Here is a 23522-nt window from a genome sequence, read left to right on the forward strand (position 1 = left end):
ATGCTGCGATCACTAGTGCACTATTATAGCAGCAATGTCTTTATAAGAGTCAACTTCCCTCAAGGTTTAACAAGCATCTTCTGCTTTTGCATCTTAATTGAGTCATACAGTTATCTGAGATGGAAACAGAAATCATTCACTGTCAGTTTAGTCACTCTTAGAGCTGCAACTATTAGTCAATTAATCTATTAGTTTTATATAATATTAGATGGAAAATATTTTAACTATTTTGACAATCAATTAGTAATTTTTCTAGAAAAAGTTCCAAACATTTGATGGGTCCAAGTTCTAAAATTAAAAAATCTCCTGGTCTTACATTTTTGTAAATTTAATATTTTGGGAGGACATTTAATGAAATCTGCTTTAGCTCTATGATATTGTGAAGGACATCTTTCACAGTTTTTTTTTTTTTTTTTTTTAGGTTTTATGGACAAAGCGATGAATTGAGAAAATGATCAGATTAATCGATCATGTAAATAATCATTAGTTGCCGCCCTACTCACTTTAAAGCTATAGTGCGTAGTTTCTGCTGCCCCCATGAGGAATTCTAAGTAATTAGAGATGCACCGATAGACCGGCCCGTGACCAGAATTGGCCGGTTTTCACGTGCTCGGCCATGACCGGCAACCGGCAGGTCAGTCTGACATATGCCGATTTCATGCCAGTCAATGCTACAATTAACTGACAACGTAAGTTATACGAGTTACAGTTCTCAAGGACACACACACACGCACACACTGACGCCACATGAAGGGAACCTCGTGAATTAACCTGCAACATGTCAGCTGTTTGGAAATTCTTCAGCGTGTGTGCAGAAGATAACAAGTTTGCAATATGCAACACCTGCAAGGAAAAAGTAGGGCGTGGAGGGACGACACCAAAAACCAAAGCCACGTTTTTTTAGTTGGATATTGGACGTGAAAAGAAGGAAATGGTTCTAACGTTGCTCTTTAGATGTGTCTGAATTATCTGTTCAAAAAATGTTCTATGTTCTGTGCAAATATGTTCTAATAAGAAAAGATAGAAAATAAATATTTGCGTGTGCTGGAAAGTGGTTAGAAAAAATGAAATCTGAATCGGCTAAAATCTGTATTGGCTGGCCTAACTCAATGAAAATCGGAATCGGCCTAGAAAGTTGTAATCGGTGCATCTCTATAAGTAATGACAACAACACTGTCAGCGCGTGCACGTGATACAAGCCTTCCGATACCCGCCCCCCCATTATTTGGAGAGAAATAGGGGTGGGAATCACCAGAGGCCTCACTATACCATATCATCATGATACTTATGTCACAATACGATATTGCGATTTTAAACATATATTGCAATATTCAGCGATATATTGCAATTCATTACCTTATTTCAACTTCAAATTTTTCCCAATTTCAAATTACGTCCCCGGAAGGAAACTTTGTCAACATCTGTTTTATCTAAAAAGATAAATGTCTCTGTTTGTTCATCTAAAATGGGATTGTCAAGCAGACAAACTGACCAACACATATAATAAAACACCGATACTTGGCATCTGTGTATGGATACAGTATTGCCACAGAAAATATTGCGATACTATGCGGTATCGATTTTTTTTTTCCCCCACCCCTAGGGAGAAAGAACAAATGCAGATTCCAATTCATACGGCACAATGATTATTTGGTCAACAGAGAAATTATCTGCAACTATTTTAATATTTGATTAACTTATTCCAGCAAACATGCAAACCTTTAAACCAGTGTTAGCTTCGTAGATCTGAGGATTTCCTGCTTCTCTCTGTCTTATGTAATATTAAAGTGAAAACATTTGAGTTTGGACTGGCAGTGGGACCTCATTTATACAACATTTTATATACCAAACAATTAATCAATCAAGAAAATAATCGGCAAATTAATTGATAATGAAAATATTCTTCACTTGCAGCCCTAATGTGAATCATATGCTATGGCTTTCACAATCATGTTGCGTCCATCAAGTGTGGCCCAATTTGTCACTTGACTGTCTGTGTGTGTCTAAACAAACATTGTACTGACCCATAAATTCTTTTTGGGTGATTTATTCTCAGAATCTGAGACTTATCTGAAGCAAAGGTCTAGGGATAAGCAGGTTTGTTGTGCAGGTTATAAAGCCCTTTTAGGCACATTTTTGGCTATACAAATAAAAATAGCTTGACATGTTTTCAGATAACCTAGTATAAACTAAGTAGGCGTTAGGGTTGCATGATATTGACAAAATGTGATATTGCGATATCGATTATGAATATTGCGATATAGATATTAATTTCGATATTTTTAAACATGTCATATTATAAAAGTTATGGGAAAATGCATCAAAATAGATTCATAACAAATAAAACAAGTTTTCTTACAACACAAGGTTTATTTCATCTGACCGTCATATTAGACTGGTCCAACATGACAAAATAAATAACGACCATGTCTACAGAACAGGACATGATTTACTGGTTGTACAGTATAAAATAAATAAATAAAGACAATCGGACACAACTCTTTTTTTTTTCCCCTTTTCTGATTCTTTCTGTTTTGTTGTTTTCTTCACTTACAATGTCACTCTGTCGACATATGCACACACGTGGTACGCTCCATAGGGTTTTTCACGTAGTGGACCGTGCGCTGACGTGCACTAACATGTGCAAGTGGCACAGTAACTGGCCAATGAAATGATGACCATTATAGCATTTCAAGCAGGCTCTAAATCAAACACAACTAAGCCACGCAGCCAACGGACGGGATGCAGCGCTCCACAATATGAACAAAATATTGCAACCCCTTTTGATATAATATTGCGCAACGTGATATTGCGATAACGATATTGAGTCGATATATCATGCACCCCTAGTAGGTGTGCCAACTGACAAATGTATGTCTTTATGAGGTTATATTGACCAAAATGCGTAAACTGAAGTGAATAAAGGTTACTGACTAGACCTAGGGGAAAAAATCGATACAGCATAGTATCGCAATATTTTCCGTGGCAATACTGTATCGATACACAGACGATCTTTTATTATATGTGTTGGTCAGTTTGTCTGCTTGACAATCCCATTTTGCAGCAATACAATTGAAGTGAGATGAACCAACAGAGAAATGTATCTTTTTAGATAAAACCGATGTTGACAAAGTTTTCTTTTGGGGACATAATTTGAAATTGGGAAAAAATTTGAAGTTAGAAAAAAGGTAATAAATTGCAATATATCGCAGAATATTGCAATATCTTTAAAATCGCAATAATATTGTATCGTGACATAAGTATCGTGATGATATCGTATCGTGAGGCCTCTGGTGATTCCCACCCCTATTACTGACATTCTACAAGATTTCTTGTGCCTTCTCAGTTAACGGAGTTGCTGTTCCTACGCACCTGTCACTGTATGATGTGCAAGAAAATAGTTTTCAGTTGTGCTGTAATAGTGAAAGAATCTTATCTTTTCACAAGGAAATGTTATAAGTCTGTTATAGCTGTTGTTGTCGTGGTGACATAACTTTGTGTTTGCCTGGGTAAGGTGTGTGTGTGTGTGTGTGTGTGTGTGTGTGTGTGTGTGTGTGTGTGTGTGTGTGTGTGTGTGTGTGTGTGTGTGTGTGTGTGTGTGTGTGTGTGTGTGTGTGTGTGTGTGTGTGTGTGTGTGTGTGTGTGTGTGTGTGTGTGTGTGTGTGTGTGTGTGTGTGTGTCCGTGCAGATGTGCGTTCATGGCCCTGACAGGCCTGTGACTCTCTGTTTGGCTAACCCCTCCTACGCATGTTGCTCTAATACTGGCCTTTCTCAACCCCGCAGCCCACTGGATATGAACATGAATGAACACATTCTCTCTCGGTCTGAGTGTATCTCTCTCTCTCTCTCTCTCTCTCTCTCTCTCTCTCTCTCTCTCTCTCTCTCTCGCTTTCTCCAACTAACAGCTCTGCCACTCTCACTGACTCTTTACAAAAACTCACCTTGACCTCAAAGCATTTGTCAGCTCTGCTGCCTTCCGCTTAAACAAACACTGTATTCAGGCCCTGAATCGAATTGCAGTCATACACACTCACATTTCCTTTATCAACTCTAACCACTAAGTGATTTTTCAGTTCCTACTTAATGCTACTTAAACAACCTGCACCACCAATCCACATTCACACATATAATTAGCCATGCTCTGTGAACATGCACACTTCTGTAAAACATCCTTCAGCTGACTCAACCACAGTTTTAATTCAAATCTGAAACCATTATCAATTCTGCATATCCAGTCAGAATAATTTTGTCATATTGAGTCTTTTTACATTATAGTACATCAGTGTTTTAGATATACTTAGAAAGACGAAGTGATATGAATACAATTGTCTATTCGAGTATATGTAATTGTATGTTGTAATATTGATATATCAAAATATAGTGCTTTAAAAAACTCAGTTTAGACAACACTTTTAGATAAATTAACCACACAACCATACGTTTTTCCCAACGTAATGGATGAAATGTCCGACAAATTGAGTTATTCTTTTCACATTGATGCAAAAATCCCATGAATTGATCTTACCATTAAGTTGTTCTGCTGAAAGACATTTTCATACAACCAGAAATATTAAAGGTTTAGCTTTCTCAGAAGAAATGGCATGGCAAAATCTCTGACGGCTGATTTTTATTCTTCTGGCACTTTTCGGGCTTTTTCAGAACATAAAGCCAAAACAGATAACCACAATAGTGTAATAAAATACAAAATAAAACAAGACAGGCTTAAATATGGTGGTTGAAAATGAAAGTATAAAATGATGAAGAACTGAATAAACTAAAGTAAGGGTAAGCTACGTATATGATTTATATCAAAGAGACACTCTTCTCAGGCAGATTATTCCAGATTTTTGGAGCCTTTACAGAATAGTCTTACTTTACATTCATTCACTACCATCAATACAAAGTGGCTATGAAACTTGGATGTGTAAAGTTTGGGAATTCATAACTCTGAATCTATAAAATAACAACAAAAAAACAATCATGCTCCTTACTAACGGTTTCTCAAGGTGTTATTCCCTACAGGGACTTTTGGACTCACTTTTTCCTCTCGCTACTTTGACTCATACTTCTCTACACTCTGCCCTCTGTACTCACCTAGCAGTGGACAATGGTAAATGTTGTACAGTGTAGCTGTTGGCTTTTTGATGTGTTTGTGTTTGGGTGTTCCCCAGTAGCGGCGCTGGCCTGGGTCTGTGGCCTTCAGAAGACTGAATACAAGAGCTATGTGTTGTTTGTGTGTTTTGGGTGTGTATTTGTGCAGGGGAAGTGGTGTGGGGTTTGAAAGGTGGGGGTAAATTGATCACCCATTCCGGTGCGTTTTTTTTTTCCCATTCATGGATTTCAAAGGCAAGGCTGAGCATAAATCTTTAATTTTAGCTTAGTTACATTTTTAGACCTGAAGTGTTTACGTCATGGCAGCTAGAGGAGAGTTTTGCTCTGAGTGTATTACTGAACCCAACACTAGTCTGAAAAGCAATTTCCAGAGGCAAAATTTTGCCAAACTTCAGAGAAAGCTCAAATCGAAGATGCTATTTTGCAATGCATGTTAAACACTGAATTATTCCCTCTTGATTTCAACACCTAAACTAAATGTCATTTCACAGAACACCACCCATCTAAATAAAATATTCAAAGTTATTTAGCTAAAACACTTTTTAATTGCTTCATTATCCATTAATTACCATTTATTATCAGCCATTCCCAGTAGCCTCATGATTTACTTCAGGAGAGAATAAGCTTTACTAAACAAGTAAATATCGCAGGCTTTGTCAGTGGTTCCTCAGATCATAGTTTAGTTCTTGCAAGTCACAAACTCCTATATCACAAAAAACTATTATCTGAATATATTAACATGGTTAAGGAGGCAAGGACATCTTACTTTTCTAACCTTATTGCTTCCAGCAAGCGTAACCCCCAAATCCATTTTGACACCATCAACAACACCGTCAACAACATTGTAAATCCTGCTCCTCCTGAAGTGCCAGTGTTTTCAAATAAAGACTGCAGTGACATTCTATTTTTCTTTGAAAATAAGATCAGAGATGTCAGGAATAGCATCATCTCTTCTGCTACTGCATGTTCTTTTCATTCCACTCGGCCATCAATTTTGAATCGTTTTGCTCCTATTTCTCTGCAAGAACGCACTGACTTGGTGAGCAGTATGAAATGTTCCTCGAGCCCGGTAGATGTTATACCAACTTCCTTATTTAAAAATGTCCTTGGGTCTGTGAGTACTTGTGTGCTCTCTATAATCAACTGCTCTCTGCAAACTAGTCTCATTGTATTTTAAACATGCAGTTGTTCAGCCACTATTAAAGAAAACCAATCTGGATCCATCAACTCCCGCAAACTATAGGCCAATCTCCAAGATGCCTTTTATTTCAAAATTTTTAGAAAAAGTTGTTGCCAAACAGCTCTCTGCTGTTTTGGCCACACACAACATTCTAGACAAATTTCAATCTGGCTTCCGTCAGAAACACTCTACAGAAACCGCTCTTCTTAGAGTGTCCAATGATTTAATGATGTCTTCTGATGCGGGTAAATGTTCTGTTTTGGTGCTGCTGGACCTTAGCGCAGCTTTCGATACTGTGAATCACGCTATCTTGCATGAAAGACTTAAGCACTGGGTTGGTATCTCTGGGAGCTCCCTGTACTGGTTCTCCTCTTATCTTTCAGATAGAAGCTATTCTGTGTCACTGGGTCCCTTTTTCTCTGAAATTGTGTGGTGCCACAGGGCTCTGTGTTAGGTCCCATTTTATTTACATTGTAAATGCTTCCCCTAGGCCACATAATTAGGCAATTTGGAGCTATACGTTATAATTTATATGCTGATGACATCCAGCTGTATGTTTCTTTTAATCCGGAAGAGACTAACAAAGTGTCAGTACTGCTCAAATGTTTGTCTTCCATTAAGGATTGGATGGCGAACAATTTCTTGCAGCTTAATGAAGATAAGACCGAAGTCCTTATTGTTGCTCTGGATACTACAGCCTCCAAGGTTGTTCAGCTTTTGGGGTCCCTTTCTTCAGCGGTACAGTCCAAACTCCGAAATCTTGGTGTTATATTTGATCAGAATATGTTTCTTGACCAACATATCAAATCACTAACCCACACGTTTCTTTCAACTGAGAAACATTGCTAACCTTAGAGCTGTGGTTTCGCAATGTGAACTTGAGATGATCATTCATGGTTTTATATCATCCTGGCTTGATTACTGCAACTCCGCTCTCAGCAAGGCGTCCCAGGACCATCTACAACTGGTCCAGAACTCTGCTGCAACTCTGTTGACCAGGTCCAGCAGAATGTCGCACATCACTCCTGTTTTATCCAAGTTACATTGGCTTCCGATCAAGTTCAGGATCCAATTTAAAGTTCTTATATATAAAGCATTGCATAGTCAGGCACCTGTTTATATCTCTGACCTGCTCCATCCGTACACTACTAACAGGTCACTCAGGTCTTCTAACCAGGGACTACTGGTGGTCCCACGCCCTCATTTGAAAACTAAACCGTTTGTTTGAATTGGTAGCTCCAACTCTGTAGAACGCCCTTCCTATTTCCTTAGGTTCTGCAGTCTCGGTTGACGCTTTTAGAAAGCAGCTGAAGACACACTTGTTTCAACTCGCTTTTGTCTCATGTTTGTAATTTGTTTTTTTTAGTGTTTTAATCTTCATTGGAATTGTATTTGTTTTTGCTTGTTTATTTTCTGTTTTGGATCCTACTGTATTTTAACAAATGTCTTTTCTGTGAAGCACTTTGTGACTCTCTCTGTATATCAAATAAAATTATTATTATTTTGCTTAACCTGTAGCTGATGCTTTTATATTTATTTTACCTTGGCTCATAAGAATGGCATCCTACTTATAGTAATTAAAGGACCTTATGCATTAATACACATCAGGCCTGTCTGTCTCTTAAGGAGGCGCGATTGGATACTGGGAAGTTTCCACTTGATGTGATTTTTTTTCACCGGGAGAGTTCACAGTGTCCAAACCCTAATCTGTCTTTATGTCTGGCTCTGCTCAGTGGGGAGTCAGGACGTCAAAGAGGAAGCCTACAGGTTTAAATTATAGCACATAATGTTTGCTAATTGTCTTGTTTTCCTTCTCTCTCTCTCTCTCTCTCTCTCTCTCTCTCTCTCTCTCTCTCTCTCTCTCTTTTTCTCTCTCTCTCTCTCTTTCTCTTTTTTTTTTTTTTTTTTTTTTTTTTTTTTTTTTTTTTTTTTTCTCTCTCTCTCTCTCTCTCTCTCTCTCTAGCAGGGCGTGTTTGGGGCTCAGTGCTCAAACCCAGCCATGAGCATCATCGGGGCTGAAGATGAAGATTTCGAGAATGATCTCAATGATGTGAGTGAAAAAAAGAGTGGCACAAGACAACTTAGTGTAATTTCAAATTTTAATAATAATTTCTCTTTTTTTTTTTTTTTTTTTTTTTTTTTTTTTCCCCTCTCTCTCTCTCTCTCTCTATCTCTCTCTATCTCTCTCTCTCAGGTTATGGATGACCAGTGCGCGCACTTCAACAATATAGATCTGTTGAAGGAACGGCCAACCCACCTGCTGGTCTTCATGCAACATGTCATTCTACAGTTTGACCCTGCTCCTCTGGTGAGAACTACAACTCTCATAATGCAACACCATGTCTACACAGGATGTGTTTCAGCCACGTCTTTCTGTCATCCATCTCATACAAGTCTAATGGAACATAGATGCGTTTATTTTAATTATTACAGATGTCTACACAGGCCGTGTAATGGCATGCATGATACTTGCACTTTACACATGTCAGTGTTTCCCACAGGTTGAGAATTTACTTGTGGTGGGTGGCGCAGGATGTGACGAAGTGGCGCGTGATGGCTGGGTTTAGAAATAAACCATTCTGGGTTGCCGGATAGCTCAGTTGGTAGAGTGGGCGCCCATATATAGAGGTTTACTCCTCGACGCAGCAGGCCCGGGTTCGACTCTGACCTGCGGTCCTTTGCTGCATGTCATTCCCCTTCTCTCTCCCCTTTCATTTCTTCAGCTGTCCTGTCAATAAAGGCCTAAAAACGCCCCCCAAAAAATAAAAAATAAATAAACTATTCCAACGGAGGTTTATTCATTCAAAACAATGACTACATAACATTAACGGATCATTTTGAATGAAATGACTATTTACATATTAAAAAAATCAGACTAAAAGATAATACAGATGAAGTGTAGCCATGATGTGCTTTGTCAATTCAATCTGGTGGGTTTGTCAAATGTAATAGTTCAGCAGATAAAATACCTGATTGCCCGGAGCCCATATATTGTATGTATTAACAACTTTACCTTAATATACTATGATCCATACAGAAAGTTACATGTAATTCTACATGTCAACGCTGTCTCCTCCTAACTCCTGTTAAATAGTATAAGACTAAGGCTATCTAATTTGAATTCTTTTTCATTTAGTTTGTTAGATCATTGTTCGTTTTTTTAAGTGTTTTAATTCGTGTTTTCGGGATCCTGTTTTGTACTTTACGTGTCTGTGTTGTACTCATTAATATCTAATCTGAACAGATTTCTGTCATTAAAACAACTCTAAGATGTAGTTCAAAATGTTTACAGCCAACTTAATAAAATCTTGGGTTTTATTCTGGCTCAAGTTTGTTTTAAGGCATTGAATATGTTCAAAGAAATTTAAAGAACTCCACGATTGTGGCTAAAATTATTATTAAGATGAATTTGCTCAGGAATGAGATTCTACTTATGTGATTGCTGATGATTGATAATCCAACTTTAGCAGTATAATAGAATTTTACTGCACTTGAACTAGAGGAAATTTACTTACTACTTATTATTACAACATGGGTCTTGCTTTTGTTGTGGATTCAAATTGATTTATAGACAAGATTGCACATTTTGCCCCCTTGTGTGTCAGTGCTGATATAAAGCATTACTGTTCTTTCCCCTTTGTTCTGCATGCAGACACCGTGACACACCCAGGTACTGTTATACTTCCCACAGCCATGACAACCTCCTCCTTTATTACCCCCTTTGTCTCATGGAGGTCCATGTAGAGAATAGAAGTATGTCAGAACATCAGAAGTGTAAAATGTTTATCGAAGAATAGTGTTTAATGACTAATTGAGATTGAAGTACATGATTATGGTTGACAATGACTAATATTTTATGATATATTGTCCTAATGAATAAAATACCCAATTAGTCTCGGTGTTTTGATGAACGGCACTTCAATTATTGTCAGCAGCTTGACTTTAAGGGTCAGGTAAAATTAGGTGCAATGATAATTTGTAATTTTTTTATTTATTTATTTTTTAACAGGGACAATGCAAATGTTAACATTAACCTTGTATAAGAACAAGGAGAGATGCATTGTACCAGGTTGTAGCACAAGTGCTATTTTCTGCTCGTAGTCCCTTTTATATATTATGATATGCTAGTATATCATGAGTTGTGATATCAATTACTCTGTTAATTGTGCACATAAGAACAGAAACCTTGTGAGTGCATTAATACAGCAGACAGGACATTAAAGGCTATTGAATCTTCTGTCTGTCTCTCCTCTCTCAGCTGTGTTACCTCCATGCTGACCTCTTCAAGAACCTCAGTGCCAAAGAGACCAAGAAGCAGTTTGTGGAGTTCTACAACACTTTCTTGGACAAGGGTGCAGTAAGTAGCACACTACACTGCATTTCCTGTAAGATATTCGTCTGCATGCCAGTTTAAAGTGGATGCGAACGGACTTGAAATAATGAGCGACCTGATTGTCAAGAACACATGAATAAAGTTTTGAACAAATTAAATGTCTTGTAAACTTAAGGTAAAATAAAAACAATAAAATGAAAAAAATGTAATGTCCGCAACACTGCTTAAACTCCCATATTTAATACAAATGCAACGTTTCGACCCTACTGGGTCTTCTTCAGGCAAATGATGAAGGTATATATGTAGGGCTCACATTCAGCTCACACACCATCTGGCTTCAATTAGTCTGATTAGGTCTGAATGGCCCAAAAAATAAAAACAATGATCATGAGAATGATGTTATTCAGTAAAGTTGGTAACAAACGCAAATCGCTTTTTAGCGTGTTTATCAACGCAGTTCGGCCGCCATTGACCTACATTACGTGTGAAGTTTCGCCGTAGCGAGTAGTATGAAGGGACGTAAGTCCGCGGCGGAAGGTTGGTTGGGTGGTGGATGGGTAAAACACAGGACTTTCACCCAGGAGAGCCACGATTACATCCCACATGTGGCATTTTTCAGCCATTTTTAAATTTTTTTTTTTTATTATTGTTTTTAAGCCTTCCCCAATGTTTCTTTCCTAAACCCAACTGTTTGTTTTCCTAAGCGTGTTTTTGTCGTTTTGTGTTACTAAAGCCTTTCCCAGAGTTCTTTTCCTAAACCCAACCTTTTTTTTTTTTTTTTTACACGCATGTGATGTTCTTGCGATAGTACGTCACATTCTCGCGATAACACGCAATGTGGCGACGCCACGTGGTGTATGTTTACATCCGCTATATACAGCGTAGACATACACGTGGATAGCTCAAAATGCATACAGATAACACGCCATTTGGCTTTAGGAAAGTGGCGTGTATGTTTACGCAAAGTCATGATGCCATGTTGAAAAAAACACAAAACAAACGCACAACCTGCCAGCTTGGAACTTATTCTACTTTATTGTAACAACAATTAACCTTACAGTAGGGGTCAACTATCAGCCTAACTGCATAACTTCAAACATTTTGCATTCAGTCTGTTATGGTACGAAGACTATCGCACATTAACATAGGCCTATTAAGTTTTTTGTCGGGTGTCACAAACGCTTACATTACACGAGAGAGGAGAGGGGCTCTGCTCCACTCACAGTGACACGCTGGATGTCAGCGATGTTCCCACTCAGATCAAACCCTTTATATAATGACAATACTTCCAGCTGTTGAAATTATTCCTCTCAGTCATCCTTCGTTTAGCTTTTTGGCTAGTAGCCGAAGTGATGGACCTGCCCTGGCCCTGACCTGCCTCGCGCTAAATTACCAAAAATGTACACGTCACGGCATCATATAAGCAAGCCTACCTGGGACAACAACAAATAACGGGTAACGCAGCGTTACTTGGATTAGTAACTGTAATATAATTTCTGTTTTGGAAATTGTAATCCCTTACACTACTCGTTACTGTGGAAAGTAATAATATTACAGTAATACATTACTAAGTAATGCGTTACTGCCCAACACTGGACATTAATACTGTGTTTGGCTTTAAGCACTCTTAAAGCGTAAAGGCCGTTTTACAGTTGTGCGGAGGCTCCACGCAGAGCTCTTGCCGTAGCCTACATAAGTGGCCTGATGTTTATACTCGTTCACTGGTGTGTGCGTCGAGCCACGTGTGTGTGTGTGTGGGGAGTGTGTGGTAGAGGGAGAAGTGAGAGAGTGCCTGCGATTAGCTTCGGAGCGAGTAGCGACTCTAGAGTCATAGTGAGAGAAACAAAGTGTCTCCCCTTTGTTTTCTGATCATGGTGGGAAATCTGGAGCAGTAGAAGTTAACTCTCCTTGATTTCACGTTGTTTATGGGGAGGGAGAACCAGGAAATGAGTCGGGGGAAATGCAACGCTACCAAGCAACGGCCGAGCGACGTGCGTCGCCGCAACGTGTAGCTAGTTATATTTTTCGAGAGGTGCACGTCAGGCTATAAAAAAAAATTCGACGCACAACTATAAAAAGGCCTTAACTCTCACCAAAATGCATCTTGGGGTAATTTTGTAAATGTACGTGAGTCAAACGTTAGTTTAAAAAGCATATTTAGGACCGAATCGCCACTTTTAAGATTCGCCGTATTCTCGTTTTTTGGTCAAATGGCCTTTTGAATGGGAGTGCTAGGGGCACACTCATGCTAGTCTCAAAATAGCTATTTTCGAAATACTAAGAAGGCTCGATACAACATGAAACTTTGCTCGAAGTATCACCAGGAGCTCTACACCTTAACGCAAGCATTGACAACATTGTTTGTGTACACAGATTTACTAAAAAGAAAGGTTTTGCAGCACTCACCGCAGCTGTTGTTGTTTCCGGCCACTACCACCTCGGCAGTCAAAACGAGTCGATATCACAATGCAAATGAACGGACTTCATGCAAGGCTCCTTTTTCAACTACAAGGTCAATATTGTTTTTCAATAACGACAAAACAACGACTTATCCGTGCATTTATATGGAACTAAGTTTTAGGAGCTTTCCGTCTTTACTCTCCTCCCTGTTACGTTGCATTTGGAAATCAATTATTTTTGACTGATAAAATGGCTGCGGCCAGAAACAACAACAGCTGCGGTAAGTTGCACAAAACCTTTCTTTTTAGTAAATCTTTGTACACAAACAATGTTGTCAATGCTTGCGTTAAGGTGTAGAGCTCCTGGTGATACTTCAAGCAAAGTTTCATGTTGTGTTGAGCCTTCTTAGTATTTCGAAAATAGCTATTTTGAGACTAGCATGAGAGTGCCCCTAGCACTCCCATTCAAAACGCCATTTGACCCAAAAACGAGAATACTGTGAATCTTAAAAGTGGCGATTTGGTCCTAAACTAAAGTTTGACTCACGTACATTCACAAAATTACCCTAGGATGCATTTTGGCGAGAGTTACGCTTTAATAGATTTGTGTTGATCACTTTTTCTTTAAAATGGACATATCATGCTTTTCCGTATTTTCTGCCACATCTACAATGTTATGTCGGATTTTCATGTTAAACGTTGCCAAAACTTCAATTAATGAAGTAAACGTATTTTAGATAAATTCTTGTGAGCTAAAACGTTCAGATTTCCAACTGTTCTGAACGTTCCAGTTTCAAAAAAAAATTCTCTGGCATGGTGTTACGCAACTCCAAGCCGGCCTTCTCCGGCTTTCTATGATTGGTCATTTGCTCCAGCCAGGCAGGACTGGAGTGGGTTTTTTGTGTTTTTTTTTAACTGCAGCGTTAACATTGTTGCAGGTAGCTACATGCTAACGGCAGTAAAAGATGTCATCTTGGCGGCCAATGCTGGTCATTTCTCCCCAATTTTTGGTCACATTACTGCTGGGGCATGTCTGGTTGTGTAGTATTTGGTTTAGAAACCTTTATTTGTGATTTGTCATGATACAAAGTCCTGCTATATACTCGGTTGCATTAGCTCCAGCTTCAACTAGTGAAACAAAACTGGAGGGCAGCGGAGAATCCAGGAAACACGCTGGCCAATCGGAGCAGACTGGGCTTTTTTCGGGAGGGGGACTTGTGGGAGACCGTGTCTCATACAGAGGGTGAAAGTGCAGCAGCCATGGGCAGTATGAGAAAGATAGTGTTTTTTGAACATTAAAGCATGTAATCATGTCCTAATATAAACACAAAATACAAGTATGAACATGAACATGCTATATAATAGTTACCCTTTTAGGAATCACAGTTAGTCTGATCAAACTGGACAGGCCTGTTTTTCAGGTCAGGTGCAACTTTTTGCATCTGTGAAGACCTCCATTGCACTGTTTGGACTTGGTACCTTATTGTGATTACCTTAGCAGATGCTGCAGATGACAAATTAATGAATTGTCAAATTTATGTTTGCATGGTTTTGTGGTTTGTAACACTTCCATTATAGTTCTATAATGATAGACTTTAGGATTAAATCTCCTGTAAGACCCTCAAAAGGCGCTCTATTTCTTTACATTTTATATTCTGTGATTCTTTGCTTTAGAGAGTTGTGTCAGTTAGTCGCTAATTCTTGCTCTTTCAGTCTTTGGTGGTTTGTATTATATAAAAATCAATTCAGATAAACCTAGCAGCCATTGCAATATAGGTACTGGATTATTTTCTCATTGTGTTCTATTAATAGGAATTCGATATACTGCACAGCTGTAGTCTATAAGTTGAACTCAGGAGAGACATTGTGTGATTTGTTTGCGAGTGCACGGCTGTTTGTCGTCTCTGTTTGTTCTGCCTGTACTCTGTATCTGTGGAGCACATTTCCGTTTCTGTGTGTCACTTTCCATTACTCCTCCCTGCACACCTGGCCTCTGTCTCCTTCTCCTCCTCAAAACTCACACACTGCACATGCCTGTCAGCTGAGCTGGCTTGTGCTGCACTCGCTCCCTCTCTGTCTGTTAGTCTGTCTGTCTTTTGTACGAGCCCACAGCTTCCTGTCAGGATCGTGGGAAAGCACTTAAGAAGAAATCATCCTCTCTTAGCCTCGTTATTTATTTTTTATTTTTTTTTAAACCTTAATCTTTTGTAGACCCATTGACATAAAGTTGGCCCTTGTGGTTATTTTCATGTCAATGAAAGAGCTATGTATCTTCCATTTGGAACATGTGTTTTTTCTCTTGATTGTCGTTTTATTTCTAATGTTTAAATGACCCCTTGTGGCGATATGTAGCTACTGCACACTTTATTTGGATTCTCGTCTGTTTATATACCACACTGTTTTGCCTTGTGTCAGTATATAACAAAGGAGCATTAATCTATATACGCTCAGTTGCCAGTTTGTTAAGTACACCTAGCTCAAACTGATGTTTGTTTTAAGTGTTGATTCAACTTTATGATTCTTTTTGAGGCTGTATTTTGTGGTGCTGTTGAATTGTATTGCATTATACAGGTGTTCTGTTATTTAGCCTGCCCTTACGGATTTGAAAGTGGTGGACATAATAATAGAAACACATGTCACCCGTGTAAACTACAGCCTCCAAAATGACCATACAGTTGAATCAATGCCTCTCAAAAACTCAACACTATACCCTCCATGAAGATAGGATTTATTAAAGGACTGTGGTACACAGATCTGCAGTGACATATATAAAAAACAGACTCATGCATATCAGTAATTTTGTGCGATCTGTCTTAACATATGGGATTTAATTTAAAATCTGTTTTGTCTTTCACTCCACAATATAGATTCTCCGAGTGGTACTACCAGGGAATGTAGCCTACGAATTGGGTAAGTTGTCTTCCTGTGGTGTATTTAGGAAATTATATAATTATTATCATTACATATTTGTTGCCACATACACACACCTCGGACCCACACATTTATTTCTCCTGTCCCCCTTCCCTAAGACCGAACCCGTCCAGATCTGATCCAAGAGGACACCCAAAGGCGTTTCGTTCAGGAGGTTCAGAGCCTGCAGGCTGGTGAAGTGGCCAAACAGCTGGAAGATTTCAGGTTAGAATCCCCATCCTGAACTCTACTCAACCAGTCATGTATAGTCTTAACTTTACCCCAAATATTTATATTTTTTCAAAATATTTGTCTCAGGTTGTGATCACAGCACTCTGCTTTGAGACTAATGATTGTCATGTGTTGAGAGACCTTACATTTACAAATTTGTCTTGATTCAGTGATGTCCTTCCTCCTCCCTTTTATTTATTTATTTATTTATTTATATATATATATATTTATTTATTTATTTATTTATTTTATCCACTGCCTGTATAATGTGGATAATGTAAAAAACAACAGCATCAAACGATAACCAGCCCTAGAAACAAACGTTGTTTGTCAGATGTCTTAAATTATACAGTGACTTGAAATCTCATTTCCGTAATTAAAAAAAAAAAAAAGAACAGAGATTATTTAATAAAAACTAAAAAAAAAAAAAAAAAAAAAAAAAAAAGCCTATAATAAGCTAGTTTAACATCTTCAGACTAGTAACGAAATGCGTGCTTACGAGTGTCTCATACGATCTTAATAAACCAGCTAGCCAGATGAGACAGTTAAAGTGGAAAGTAAGGGTCAGTCTGAGACTCAAACCAGAGAAGGTTGAGCAATTATGCAGTTACTGAAATATCAAGGAATAGCCTAATAACTAAAAATGAAGTTAATTCACGCACCATCTGTGTCTAAAAGAAAATCCAGGGAAAATCCTGGTGTAGTGAAATGTCACTCAGGAACATTTCTGCTGTATATACTGTACTCAGACCTAAAGAGAATAGGTGTTGAATTTATGGTTATTTCTCATGTTTCTCAGAACTACTGGAATTTAAGCTCTTCCCTGTGAGTGTTTCAGAGGTTTGAAATGTTCAGTGAAATCAGTTAACCAGCAAGCGAGATAAAAGCTCACTTTTAATTAGTGACATAAACCACATTTTTTTGTTTTTGAATGGGAGGAAATCAGAAAACCATGGTAATAGAGCAATAATTTAAGGGTTCTTGACACACAGCCACTTTACATGACTAATTCATGCAAGTCAATATGAAAATAAACATGCAGAACAGAATAGAAACTTGCTTTAGATGAGTAATTTATCCTAGAGGAATCTTTTTGCATTCCTATTTGATACATAACCATGATGCTTATGCTTATGTTAGTTGTTTTTTTAACCTGAACCAAATAATGTTTAGTTGGGCTGCCTTGGATTTAGATGTACAGTAAAATGACCTGATGTGAGATTTTCTGTTAAAAAGCAGTGCACTCACAACACAAAACAAACAAATGCGGACATCATAGAGAGATAATGACAATTTGTGTCTTTCATAGATTAAAAAGGTACTGTTCTTTTGGAACTATTGATGAATAGCCATATTTTAGGCATGGCAATGCACTGAGCAGCCCTCTTCATCTATATTATGTGTCTGCTCACAGAATCCGGAAAACACGAATCAGTATACTGTATTAATCCTTTTTTCATTATTAATCTTGCCAAACTACTGCTGCCTATTTCTGTCTCTTGCACAGGCAGAAGAGGATGATGGGTATGACACCTAACGAGGCTGAGCTCATTGACGTGGAGAACCACTATCCCACCGACCGTGTCCCGATGGAGATGAAGGAGAAGTCTGTAGCCGAGAACCTGCTGGACAAGATGTCAGAGACACAGTGAGCGTTTCTCTCTTCCACTGCAACACCGAAAAGAAGCATTAAAATGAGCCTATTAGGAAGAGTTGTTGGCAGTATTTTTGCCTACCTACTATAAAATAGCAATGAGGAAGGAGTTTAGATTGGATAGACAACTTACCTAGTCAAATCATCAGTACAACAAATTAGCAACTGCTTTAGAAACTATCTGGCTCTCTGATTAAAAAGTTGTACAGGCCTGTGTACATAAACACATGAGGAGAGAGGTCAGCTGCGACTTCCAAGGAGCCCTTTGGTGGTAACAGAGATTTACAACTAAAGATTGCGCTTTATAGAAACCTGACAATACATTTAGCAGTTTAAATCGATTCACATTTGGCTTCAACGTTGGTCAGTTTTGGATGACCGTCGCAAATAAGGTACCTTTATTTGTTCTTACTTGCAATGATGAAGTGTTTTAAATTTGATTTGCACCTCCAACTGGCCTCTCGCACAGCAGCCAAGGCTCATGGGTATCATAGTATTTACTGCAATTTGCCACACAAAACTGACAGAAAAAGCATGATTATTTAGAAATTTTGTTGGAAATAAATGTGAATTACATAAACATAAAATATTGTTTGATTATCCAGGAGACTTCCTCAAGGTTGAGGAACAACTAGCTCTTTTAGACCAAAACATGTCCTGGAACTATGGAACCAGAGGATCTAAACCCTGAAACTAAACTAGTTCTAAACTAAACTACTAACATTTATATAGTAATTGGACAATGAGGAAAATACTTCTTCTACGTCCTCTCTATTCCCTGCTGCTCTATTTTCTTTAAGCTGAGAGAATGATTGGTCTTTCAGATAAAAAAGATGGAAAAGCAGCCTTTTTCTGTTCTGTTCCCTATAAAGTTGGCACTACACTTTTATAAAGCCCTATAGAAGGTGTAGTTAGCTGTGCACATATCCAATCTAGTGCAAAGCACACAGAGACCAATCCAGCAGGAGATGGAGAAAATCAAGCGCACTAGACTAGAGAGCTGGATAGGGAACAGTGATTGGAAGAGAGCACAATAGAGTTAGAAGGAAATGAAGAGGCAGAGAGGAAAAGATGGAGTCAGCAGTGCCACGCTGGCAGGAAGGCTCCCATGGCATTTTGCCAACTGGAGGGAGGGGTGTTGGTTTGGGGGGGAGGTTTACACAGCGGAAGAAGGAAGGCGAGAGAACAGGCCAGAGGGTTATCAGTGCTGGATAACTCTGGACAGTGTTAAAGAAAGAAAGCAAGAGATCTGGGGGAAAGTTAATCTATCCTTGACCCCGTGGCCAACTACAACGTGTTATCCTCTACAAGAAGCAAGTCAGACAGAGAGGAGAGGAGGCCAGCGAGAGGGCAGGAGACTGTTTAACTTCATCTTGTCAGAACAGAGTAAAAAAGATGAACAACATAAATGAAAAGAGATGCACTGTGTGCGAGCAGCACCCGTCTTGTGGATATGACCACGCTGTCAGTGAACGAGACACAAAAAGCCTGCAAAGCAGTCTGTATTAAAGACATTATAATTCAGCTTTTGACTCACTCAGTTACTATCACACAGTTGGATCTCTATCGCCAATGCACAAAAGATTCATTCATTTTCACACTATTCATTCCTCCCGACAATCCTCTCTCTATTACCCTCGCACTTCTCCCACACTCTTGCACCCACTGACCCCCCCCGTCCAATTCCCTCCTCATTCGACCACAACACAGTGACCTCGCCCCAGCTGTTTCTCATTGGTCTTTCTGGTGATGAGAATGAGGCAACCAGACCATTTGATTGGATTATGCAGGGAAATCCCAGGGAAACCCCTCCCACCCTTTATGTTCATAGCAAAACATGAGTATCCAATTTCCACAGTCTTGCCTGCGTGTTGCATCAGACAAAAACACGGTTAAATAGACATTTCCGCTGTGCTGGATCATTTCAGACGTTGGATTCCCTTTGCAGACAGACAGCTTACCGGAGATACAAATCAGAGTAGATAAAGTTTTAGACGGTCCGGAGACAATAGTTTGAATTATTTACACATCTTCAAGAGTGCAAGTTGATTTTTAAACTGTTTGAGTAAACAGAGGTGCAGCTTTTGATGCATCTGTTACTTTTTTGAACTTTTATTTTTTTATTTTTTTGTGTGCACATTTTTAGAATATGTTCAATAGCTTTTACTCTGAACACAATAACACAACAATCAGCTTTGAGTTGGATCAGGAAAAGCTTTGTCACTTCAGATTCCACCGGCCCAAAACACACTTAATAATCAGTCGAGCAAGAGAAAGGAAAAATGCTACTTAAAAGGAAGAGGTGAGCTTGATGCTGCAAGATGAGTGGGTCTGTTTTTGTAACATCACTGACACCTGTCTCTTTTCTTTCAGACCTACAATTGTCTCGGATGAGGAAAAATGGTGAGTTTTTTAAAATTTTTTATGAAGTTTAAAAAATTAGCTTGAGCGTTCTGTTTAAGTGGGTATTTATGCACATAAAACTGATTTGATCTCTGCCTGCTTTCTCCAAGCCTGGGTGTGGTCAACCCACAATACTTTTGCATACTGGCTCAAGTGCACCAAATACTATGTATTATAAAAATTATAAGTTTATATTATAAGTAATAAAATGTATTTCAGTTGAGTTTTGTATAGAAACTATCCTTTTTACACATAGAAATCTTACGTACATATGTACAGTATCTTTTAAAAAGACCACGATCCATTCTTATCATTCTCATGTGTTGCGCGTACAGTAAATTATTCTGTCATGCACTTCTTAAGTTTTTTATGTTTTTCTCTCAGATCCTCTGTGATTAAAGTTATGTTGCACTCCGTGTATTCAGACAGCATGCTCTGTAAAACGAAGACACTTGTGCTTTTGTTGCATGCACATCCCCAGAGGCTCCTCCCTTAGTCTTTTTTTCTGTCCCATCTCCTCTAATTTCTCTCAACTCCTCCTTTGTCTTTTTGTGTCACCTTTTTCTCTCCTCCCTACTCTTGTCAACTCCTCCTCCTCCCTCTTTGGACATCTTCAACTCTGCACCTCCCTCTTCCCACCTCCCTGCATCTGCCCATCCTCCTTTTCATCCTCACAATCTTTCCTCATTTGCACTGTCGATTCTGTGTCAGTCTCTCAGCATTACCATCAGTGACACCAGAGACTATGCAAATATACTTTATACTAAGGACAGATGCGTCTATAAGAATTGCATTACCATTCATTTCATTATATTCAAATATGATTCCTGCAAGATAAGACATAAACAACTAAGTTTTTACAAAACACAGTAGTAGATATTAATTAATACCTTTCTCTAACTTCGTCCATAGCCAATCCATCTTTTCAGCAGTGGCCTTCTTCATGAAGCACCTTGGAGTTAAAACCAGGGCAGTTGACAGTAAGAAGTCCAGAGGAGGCTTCTTCAGGAGACAGCTGGTAAAGGTAGGCTATCATCAACTATGTAGAAGGATAACATCCCTATCCTATTAGCAAATAAATCAGTAATCATACAATCAATAAATAAATTCACTGCGATGTCCTCATAAAACCATTGTGGGGAAGCATTTGGGTTTCTGCAGCCCTCAGATTTGACTTGCTTTGACTTGGCTTATCTTGCTTCCTATCTGTTTTATCTTTTCAGAATAAGAAGGATGAATCCACAAAGGCCTTATCTTTTCAGATTAAGAAGGAAGAATCGACAAAAGCCAAGCCCAGAGGGGTGTTTCCTAGCATCCCCAGCTGGATTGCAGGCAACAGTATGTATATGCTTTGTGTCTTGGCAAACATCACACATGAGCCCTATTATACTGTTATTTTTCTTGTATCTAGTATTTCATTTCTGACAGTTTATGAATGATATTTGAAAGTATTTACAATCTCTAAATGTACACATGATATACATTTTACATGTATGTAAATATAATGACATTTAAAAGAACTATATGTAGTATATGGATGTCTATTAATGGTCTGGATATGAGAACATGTTGTCCTGCCCTTCTTTCCTGTTACAGCTGACGTCAAAACTAAAACGGAGGCTGAAGGTACTAGACGTCCAGAGTTCCCGACCCCTCCTTTTTTCTGTAGAATGGTCACATCCCTACTAATCAACCCATAAGCCTCCATAAGCATGTCTGCATGTCCCAAATCAAACTGTGAGGGGATGTGGGTGGAGCATTGTGTAGTTGTTCCTGGGTTTCAGGGTGGTCGTTTGAAGAATTAGTTGTACTGTATATTTTGTAATCACCAGATAACCTCACACGTCTCGTCCTTGGGTTGTGGGTGTTCTCTTGCACCGAACTAACCCTCTCATTAACTACAGAGGCCCTGATTGCACCATACTCATCCTGTCTGTCTGTCTGTCTGTCTGTCTGTCTGTCTGTCTGTCTCACAAAGTCTCTGTACCTTTTTCACTGACTGAAGTGCTCTTGGGTCATGTTTTTCTGCATCAGCTTTATCTATAGTTCATCTCTGTTAAACTTGTTGTATTCCTCCCCATCTTTAGCGGAAAAGGAGAAAGTGAATCAGGAGCGTAAGGTTCCAACTCCCGGCAGAGGCTCCTTGACCGACCCTGCAGCCCCTTCCCTCCCCAGCAAGAAGTCTTGTCCCACCGGAAGCGCCTCCTCCGTGCCTGGGTTAGAGGTCAGTGATGGGTCAGGCAACAACATCAGCACCGCCAACAGCCCCGAGTCTTCACACATGGACGGTAAGCCTGCCCATCAACTAGACTGTGTCATATGGAGTCTGGAGGTAATGACTTTATCAGTGTTTAATTATAATCACTTGATAATTTGATGAATAAAACACGACTACAGCCACCCAAACGACTCTGTGAGGCTGGATATAAAGTAGACAATGGTGCTTTGAGCCAAATGCTAATGTCAGCATGCTAACATGCTCACAATGACAATGCTAATGTTGATGTTTAGCAAATATAATGTCTATCATCAACACCATCTTGTTAGCATGCTTTAAATGCATCATTTAATGTGATTTTGAATAATCAGTTAATAGCAGATTTTTTAAAAATGTATTAGTTTATTAATTGCTTACAGTTAAACACTGAAAAGTCTTGATTAGTCCAGTGGCACACTCAAGACTCAACAAGATAGCTGTTCAACTGATGTATCAAACCCTTAATAAACATGATATATATGTGGGCATATAAACAGTAACAGATTGTGTGATACCAGCTTTCAAAGTGAAAATGTGCCCTTTTTTTTTCTTGTGCAAAAGATAAAAATCTAAATAGACTGTATTTCTACATTATTGTTGAAGAGATATACATTTGTTCATTTACTGGATGAAAGCACCAACTAATTATCTTTCAGCAGAAAGAAATTGCAAAACATAACCCCTCATTATTTCTTGCGCTCCCCTTTTCGAATCTTCCAGGCCTCTCAAGCAATCGCTTAGAGCCTCCGACCCTGTCAGACGGGGGCGATGTGTCCCCTGTCGGGCTGGGAGTAGGGCTGACAATCGGGGAGCCTCTCTTACCCATGGACAATCCTACAGAGGAAAACGTGGAGAAAGACAGGTGAGGAGGGTGGAGAGGTAGTAAGAAAATCAGTAGGCTCCAGGGAGTGAGATTATAACTGCAGTATAGTGACTCAACAAGCAAGTATAGGAAATAACCGAGATTGTAAGCAGAATATAATTAGACTGTGTGGGAGGTGTAGAGACTGTATATATCTAATGACCAGGGGGGATACATGTCT

General features: G+C 38.9%; 1 protein-coding gene across 7 annotated transcripts in view; it reads left to right on the forward strand.

Annotated features, from left to right (window-relative positions):
• Positions 1 to 23522, forward strand: part of arhgef1b (Rho guanine nucleotide exchange factor (GEF) 1b) — a 50485-nt gene that overhangs the window by 13464 nt on the left and 13499 nt on the right. For 4 of the 7 annotated variants that reach the window (XM_039804828.1, XM_039804830.1, XM_039804831.1 and 1 more), the window contains exons 2-13: positions 8256 to 8342; positions 8487 to 8600; positions 10551 to 10649; positions 15892 to 15934; positions 16054 to 16159; positions 17673 to 17813; positions 20193 to 20222; positions 21135 to 21246; positions 21446 to 21560; positions 21819 to 21848; positions 22310 to 22510; positions 23200 to 23341. In XM_039804828.1, the coding sequence (XP_039660762.1) occupies positions 8292 to 8342; positions 8487 to 8600; positions 10551 to 10649; positions 15892 to 15934; positions 16054 to 16159; positions 17673 to 17813; positions 20193 to 20222; positions 21135 to 21246; positions 21446 to 21560; positions 21819 to 21848; positions 22310 to 22510; positions 23200 to 23341 (1184 nt within the window). In that variant the 5' untranslated portion in view covers positions 8256 to 8291. Of the gene's footprint in view, positions 1 to 8255; positions 8343 to 8486; positions 8601 to 10550; positions 10650 to 15891; positions 15935 to 16053; positions 16160 to 17672; positions 17814 to 19735; positions 20122 to 20192; positions 20223 to 21134; positions 21247 to 21445; positions 21561 to 21818; positions 21849 to 22309; positions 22511 to 23199; positions 23342 to 23522 lie in introns of those variants that run through there. The other 3 variants (XM_039804829.1, XM_039804832.1, XM_039804836.1) reach the window with 3 other exon arrangements.

Source organism: Perca fluviatilis, chromosome 7 (assembly GCF_010015445.1).
Source record: "Perca fluviatilis chromosome 7, GENO_Pfluv_1.0, whole genome shotgun sequence".
Classification (NCBI taxonomy): Eukaryota; Metazoa; Chordata; class Actinopteri; order Perciformes; family Percidae; genus Perca; species Perca fluviatilis.